This window comes from Perna viridis, chromosome 6 (assembly GCF_037379345.1).
Source record: "Perna viridis isolate PV_CMFRI_1.1 ecotype Kerala chromosome 6, ASM3737934v1, whole genome shotgun sequence".
NCBI lineage: Eukaryota > Metazoa > Mollusca > Bivalvia > Mytilida > Mytilidae > Perna > Perna viridis.
The window spans coordinates 24805864-24814269 of record NC_142450.1 but is presented as its reverse complement, the minus strand read 5'-3'; the positions used below and the strand labels follow the sequence as shown (position 1 = coordinate 24814269).

The window sequence follows — 8406 nt, the reverse complement described above, 5'->3', positions numbered from 1 at the left end:
ATGTCAACGTTAGGGCCGATATTTGGTCGCACGTTGTTTTTTTTTTAATACTATTACAAGTAAAAATATCTAAATGAACGTTAAGGGAAGATTTTTGTAGGATTAGCTCCAGTCCTAAAGTCTTATTGGCGAAAAATCCAAGTATCTACAACAAAATTCGGCTTCTGTATGGTAGTCATAGCTTCTGGTCTGGGTTTCATAAAAATCTCAACTTGAGAATTTCGTCCTATGTTTTTCTTTAAATCTTCAATTTCAAGTCATTTGATTGGTCGAAATTTGAGTTGAGGAAGGCTTTAGCGGAAAATCTCAATTTGCGATGTTTTATGAAATCTGGCTCAGATGATTAAGCGTTTGCTAGTACAGTAAATTGAACATTTTCTTTTACATATATAGTTCTGTCAAGCCAAAGTAGCATAGTTCACACTCCTAAATTCAACCAGGTGACACATATATGGAACCCTATAACTTATTAAAGTCCCAAAAACAAAAGGTTCATAACCAGACTTTTAAACCACTTAAATCAGTGTCATAAATGTTTACATTTTGTAAGTCACACCGTAAAATACAAAACCTATTTCAAATTTAAATGGCTTTTGTAAAGCATCTTAACTTATTTAATCGGAATTTCAAGGGGTATAATGATCAATAAGATTTGAAACATCCGTTAATCAGATATACCTCAAGTTAGAGGAATACTCTCGTTAAATATCTGGCAGGTTATTGGTATTGTTCAGATATGTTTTAAAAAAGAAGCAACTAGTCTATATTTGGATATAGGATCATTATGGCACTAGACTACAACAGACACAATGAGGAGACTACTCTAACACCAAAAATAAAATGTACAAGGAGATTGCTGTCATAGGCAGTACGACAAGTTGTCATTTGAAGACCAAGTAAAATTACCCGAAATAGTTTATGCAACGAATTCTAAAAACAAACCCATTCGGTGCACATGGCTTCTGGTTTTTATACAATGTATTTTTTCTGTTCCCATTCTCTTTGCTGCACCCCTTTCTCTTGTCCATACTATAAACTCTGGATTTCACTTTTTATGCAACCAATCTTTACCGACCACACTCCTAAAATAAAAAAAAATCGAAGTTATAATGATCGATTTTCTACATTTGGTAAAATTCAGTCTTTATGGGTCGGCCTTTGATCCACTGAGTCATCAACCTGACAAAAAAATAAATGGAAAAGACATTGACTCTGGATTTGCATGCCCGATCAGTAAAAGGAGAAGTACTTAATGGAATTCATACCGTACGGTATTTATTATTTCTTTATAGCTACCCGTCCATCTGTTAAGAGCGATTTGTTGTCCCTATATTGATATCCGTAATCATTTTAAAATTGAGAAAAATTAGTTTGCACTTGCAGTAAACTTGAATGGCTTTTCTGTGTCCCAGTAGACTGGGGAATGCTAGCAGAGCGCGAAGCAAAGGTATTGTATTGAAAGTTAACTATGATTACATTTAATTTTTATTTGTAAAGGTGTATAGAAGATTGAGTATTACTTTGTAATGGCAATTTGATTAATGTATTTCATACAACTGTTGTCTATTAAAAGATAAAGTTAAGAATAAAAGTACACGTGTTATGTATTTTAAATCAAGTTGAATGACTTCAAGACAGCGGAAGAAATATTAAACATTTCTAACCATAGAAAGCGGTTTTTACTTAGTATTACAGGGACTTTTTCGAGCACAAACTGAGTTGGATTAGTTTCGAAATGTTACATTTTTTTCTATTTTGAATACTAGCTTAGAAGTATGATACTGTTAAATCGAAAGTATGCATAACTTTGATTTTCTCCAACAATATTCGTTATAGGTAGGGAACCAGCTCGTCGAGGACGTATTACTGGGAGTGATAGCATTGACACAGTAGACTTAGCTGGATTGGAAGCTCTTATCAATCAAAACAGGAGACAAAAACAAAATGAAAGTTGTAAAGATGAGAATAAGGATACCAGACTGACATCCAAACACAGGAATAAAAATAATAATTTTATCGAGTTTATAGGAAACAAAAAACCTAAACCGGAAACGTTTACTAACAGTGTCACTGATTTGTCTAGGACCAATTCAATCTCAAGTAGTAGATTTTCCGAATACAGCGCTGACCTGTCCGAAGCTAACAGTGAAATCGATTCGGAAATTAGCAGGAACATGTCACCCTTGTTCAAACCGAGACGCGCAGGAGAAAAGACGATTCAATACCCAAATATGGAAGTAAAGCAATTCTACAAGACGTCACATGGTCAGTACATTGTGCTTTTTGACTTTGACGGATCAAATGAAAATGATGTTGATGTAGAAAGAGCAGAACTTGTGGAAGTATTGAACATAGAAGACCCCGACTGGTCATGGGTCCGTAAATACGATGGACTTGAAGGTTTTGTGCCGAAGACGTATATTTGTCCAGTGGAACCACTACGTAAACTAGGTATGTATAGGTGTATTTCTAATTAGAGTATTTGCGACATGCAACACGGTCTTCATGCAATATTTTACCCTTTGTTGATGTATTTTAGTATGGATAAGACTGTCCTATCTCACTTGCAGTTTAGATATGTTGTCCCATGTTGCAGATATGGGTTTGAGGACCCTTTTTTACATACTTATCATACCTTATACACAAAGTGGGCAGGAATTAAGTGATAATTTTGAATGTCTTTTTGAAAGTATCACACTCTGTATATTTCCGTGGTTGTACTTAAATCGAGTTATAGAATTATTCGACAACTCCCTTATTTTGTGTTCTTTAAGGTATTTAATGAAGTCTAATTGAAACTCGTTTTGAGTAAGAAATTGTGCATTTAAAAAAATATTCTTATGTTTTTTGTCCTCAGTAAATGGAGGTTCCATACAACGGAAGCAGAACACCAAACATTACAATTATGGTCATGGATATGACCAGTTCGACTCCTCTTTCGTCTCCGACACATCGGCTACAGTAAGCTCAAGTTCGGAGCCTAGCTCGTCATTCTTGGAGAAAACAACTCGTTATCCATTAAACAGCCATACAGAAAACCATGACAGTATGTTTTCAGAAAATGAACAGTTTCAACCTTCATCGATAAAACACAAAGACAATTTCGAAAACACAAACCGTAACTTTCAGCATCAGACAAATCGTTTCAGTCATGAGAAAGATACTTGGGAAAATGAAATAATAGAAACCCGTGCTGAAGCAATGTATTTAACACCGACTATAGACGAACGGTATAAAGCGTCAACTTCAACGTTAAATGATACCACACTGGATTATTATCTAAGTAAAGCTCCCATTAAGTCACCTTCATGTTCTACTTTAAGTACACCGCAAGCAAGTGGGCATCCTTCAATATTTACAGAGTCTTTCAAGTATAGTGATGAAAGCAACCAGTCGTTGGAAAAATCTTTAACAGATGTGAAAGTGAAAACAAAATCCGACCAACAGTCGTGCAGCGAAAAACTGAAAACTATTGACAGTGCGCATAACCATGACTTTAGAACGCATGACCAGAACAGGTGTTCAGACGAAACTTTACAACACACAGACATTATATGGGAGAAATCACAACCTGTAACAAAAACAGACCCTTTTAAGGATGTAACAGAAGAACTAGCAACAATTCTCAAAAAGCGTAAGCAAATGGTTGAAGGGATAGCTTCAAGCGATGACAAAAGGGAAAATGAAGTCGAATCAGATATATCGTTTAATTCTACAGGTGAAGTGATGGTGCAGTCAACTAGGAGGCTTGCAGTCGCGCCACCAGACTACGAAACTGCTGTAATGAATCGGCATAATCAGTGCGTCAATGGCCTTTCAAAACAGAATCATACACACCAATCGAAAACCACTGAACATATTTACAATCACAACAAATTCGCCATAAATGACCTGGTAGAGTATATAATGAAATATGAATATAAGGGTCAATCTCACGGCCAACACAATGTGTATATTCAGAAAGGAGAAGCAATTTATGCTGACTTAAAGAACCAGAAAAGTTCTGAATGGATTTGGGTGTATATACCAAGGACTGAACAGTATGGGTATATACCTGCAGCTTACGCTGAACAACAGAAAACAATTGTGTTATGATAGTAAAAGTAATTAAAAATGTCTTCTGATGTGAAATGTATCCCCTTCTTAAACAATCAAGTATGAAGCTAATACTATATTTAACTTACAGTAAGTGACAGTATCTCTGTTCAAAATAAGAAGTGGAGTAGTACAAATTTTCTCTGACCCTACAACCCTAAATTGATATGTCGTTTGGATCGATATTAATGTCAAAATAAAAATAGAGCTTCGCGGAGCGCAGCATGACAATACCACAGAATGTTGAGCTATGTTCACTTAGGGCGAGTGTGGATACAATAATTGTTTTTGACATACTCAGACATAGGGACTTACAGTTCAACTAGTTTGGAGACAATAAAGCACAAAATTTGAAATTTAATTAAAGGTAAAAAAACATCGGCTTTTCATGGTGCTAATTAAAGACCTTTGCATTCGATCCCTATAACTAAATAAGAGATATCTTAAATCTGATTGAAAATGCAGGCAAGGATTTTCATAAGAAGTCCAATAAAAAGTTAAATCGGACCTAAAATAAAAAAAAAAGTTGATTGTGTGTGTGTGTGTGTGTGTGTCTTGTAACTCGAAAACCGTAAAAGATGTATGAAATCTGATTGAAAAATAAAGGCAGGAGTATATCACGAGGAACTCAATAAAAATGTTTTAATCGGACAAGAAAAATAATAAATAAAAAACACTCCGTTTTTTGGGAGACGTGGCCCATTACTAGTATAACTCGAAAACGGTGAGAGATATCTTAAATCTGTTTGGAAAATACAGGCAGGGGTTTTCATGAGGAATTCAATGATTTTTTTTCATATTTTTTGATTGTTTGTTTTTTTTTTGTTTTGTATTGCCCAATTTGTACCCTTGTAACTCCAAAAGGGTTAAAGATAAGTCCATCCCATAAAATATTCTATAACAGGATTTGGAAAGGAACAAATGACAGTTAAATCATCAAAATCGAATTAACAATTAACTTTTTCTGTCGATACTAATGATACATGTAACACTTATTTTCCCCCTTTAGGCTAAAAACCACTAATTCCACTTCCCATAGGCTTCTATGCTAATTTCACAATATTCAATGGCTTCTCTGGACTTTACCTTAACTTTAACCTGCAGATGACTATATATCAGCATGATTCTACATATGTCAGCTCACAATCTTCAGAATGGCATGTGGGGTTAGCAGACTTGCAGTGCAGTACTGGTCACCGGAAGTGAAGGGTCTATAAATAGCATGGGAAATCCAAGTGTTTTCACAAGATAGGGGTATATTTAAAAATCATTATGGAGATTAGGCTTCACATCACAAGAAGCAAAATGCACCTATAAAATGTACAGAAATGTTTTTCCTTTCAGAAACTGTTTCAATTTTTTAAATATGAGAACTTTTTTCACAGCACTATGAGGAACAGGGGTAATTTCTGCGTAGGACTATTTTTGCCTACGTTCCAAATGCTCATTGGTTGAATTGGTGGTCTGTAACCTAAATTTAAGTCCCTCATTTTCAAAGGGGTGGGGCAAAATCCGCCAAAAAACTATAGAAACCTCTGCGTGTCCATAGAAAGAATGCATTAAAATTTCAAAAAAGATCGATAAATTATCGTAAATAAACTTAAGTTAGCAGTCACCAAAGCAAAAGGTTACAGGGTGGTTTACCGTAATACCATTATCAATACGTGTCCACAGCAGGACTAGAAGAGATATAAAAACACCATAGGGACTTGAGGGCACGACTTAGATTCATTAAACGGCCAAAAATTTAACTGAAATGTTTTAACGATTTTTTTGCATTTTAGCATCCATGACCAGTTGTTTTTAGTTAATGGTAATGGGTGGGAAAGTGCAGAAAATCATTAAAACAATTTTTGGTCATTTAATGGGTTGGACTTACTTCCTCAAACCCCCCTGTGAACAACACCACTTTAACAGAATGGTTTGCCACATGTGTCATCAGAACTGAGAAAAAAATGTTAGACTTTTAAAAACTTCTAGTTAAAATTGTTGCAAAATATTTCGTGATAACAGTTCAAATGAAGGTATCTTGAAGTACAAATTATAATAGGGAAAACCGTATTGAGGAAGAATATATTCAGCAGGCTTTGAAATTTATAGTGGAATTTTCCTAAGCTACCATATCCTCTTCTATTGGTAAACTGTAGTAATATTTTTTGTAAACAATTTACTTTGACCAGTTTAATTTGTGTATTCTATACATATAAGTTTAATGGCGCAAGGCTAATCTAGTTAATGATTGCTTTCCCAGCTGTCTACTGACAGATGTTATTAAGACAGCTGATTAAGTCTGTGGTCAATGGCATCATAAGTTTACACCATCGCCTGATTTTTTCACTGCGGTTACAGTATGCTAGTTACTTTTACTGATAAGGGTTAAACTGTCTTTTTGAACGAGTTCAAATATGGTTTAAGAGAGTTGAATGTTAGCGATGAAACTACGAGGATGTTTCACATTTTTGAATCGTAAATTTTGGGCGATTCTGGAATTACTTGGTTTTTGATAGATTTTATGGCTAAAAGCTATGAAATTATTATCTATGACTGTATGAAGGAATGTATTATAAATACAAACTGTGTTTTCATTTTTGGATGTAAACTAAAGTGACCATTGTTGCCCCGTCTTTACAAGGAGTATAATATAAAGTCCCTGGTCTATGCGTCTGTACCAACCATCACGTCACACTGTGCTTAATTTTGTTTTAATTTGGGAAATTTGAAATGATGAAGTAAATGACTACAAGCTTATAACATATGTCATTAAAGCAGATAACAAGAAAAGGGCAAGTCATATAAACAGTTAAGTTTTGATCAGAAACACTATTTTCAGCACTTAGTGAACCAAACTGAAAATAATTATTTTGTATTTGGAATAAATTTAAACGTTTTTTGATGAATTTGGAAACTTTTACCTGGGGAAACAGCATTATTACCGAGGTAATTGAACTAATGCAATATCACTGCTTTTACATGTTTCAGATTAGATTAATTTTTTCCATGTTCTTACAAAGACTTTCGTAAAATAGTAAATGTATAAGGATAATCGATATGGTGAATATGTCAGATAGACAACAACTCCATCTTGATGAAAAATGTCAGGTAAGGAAAACCAATGGGTCGAACAATAAGGAAACCCTCACAACACAGGGCGGCTGCAGCTAGCCCCAAAATATCATTATACACAGATACAGCAAAATATTTGCCCTTATTGACTCCAGCAACTTCCAATAAAAATGAAAGTGAAAAATAAACAAAACATACAGAAGCCAGAAATTGCTGACTTTGGACAGGCACAGAAATGTATTAAGGGTCAAATTAAATGTATACTGCTGACAAAAGGAAGAAAAAATATGAACATCCTATGAATATCCTAAACCAAATGACTCACCAAAATTGATTTGACTCTGAGACAATGGATAAAAAAAACATTTTAATTTGATGAGAATCCTGCCATTTGATTGGTTTGTTGACAAAATCAACATTGTTTCAATTAACTTGCAATTTAGGCCACGCCCACCTTTTACAGAACTACTTTTTGTTTGTCAACATCGGAAACATTTTCAGTCATATTGTAACGTTGGAAAGTTTTTGTGACAATAAATTATTAACTAACTTTATGTCCGCCGGGTTTATGTCAAATTCCTGCTTTAATAATTGTGTCTTCAATTTTGGAAAATAACTAAACATTTCCCAGTGATGAAATGACAGCGTCTTGCTGCTGATTTTAAAATGGCGGCCAATTTGTTTACTAGAATTTCTACATGGCGGGAAAATTAAAGTGCTGTTTACTCAGTGTTAATAATAGTGATGGATATATCATTTTTTTTTTATTTTTAATTAAAATATAATGAATGTATTCAATTTCTGATTAGTTTATACACTATAACCTAATCAGAAATTGAATACATTCATTAAATAAACATGGTTGAGTTATACTGGTTTAAATATAGATTGAGATGACTTACAAAAAAAGAACAAACAAAAAGTTTTTTTTTCCATTTTTGTTCAAATAAATAAACAAAACTTTACTAACTTTACCATATCTTTACCAACTTGACCATATCTTGTGCAATTTTAACTTAGCCTGATCCTGTTGCTACAAAACTTGAAAAGAATATCTTAAAATGTCCACAACTAAGGTGAAAGAATATTTTCCAACTGAATTAACAAAATTTGTTGCACCAAAGCCCTGGCTATTGGCAAAGTTGAAGACTAAAAAAAATAAACATGATGAAAGACCAGTGATAAACCGTAACATTGACTTGCAGAAGGTGGCTATCTATTATCCAAAAGAAAGAACTAAAAACAAAA

At 34.0% G+C, this 8406-nt stretch overlaps 1 protein-coding gene across 1 annotated transcript; it reads left to right on the top strand.

Moving 5' to 3' along the window:
- Nucleotides 1-1292: 1292 nt before the first annotated feature.
- Nucleotides 1293-4124, top strand: LOC148614215 (uncharacterized). Its single transcript, XM_088588136.1, has 3 exons — nucleotides 1293-1447; nucleotides 1837-2451; nucleotides 2858-4124. The coding sequence occupies exons 1-3, from the start codon at nucleotides 1393-1395 to the stop codon at nucleotides 4093-4095; spliced, it is 1908 nt and encodes a 635-aa protein (XP_088444262.1). The 5' UTR covers nucleotides 1293-1392; the 3' UTR covers nucleotides 4096-4124.
- Nucleotides 4125-8406: the final 4282 nt, after the last annotated feature.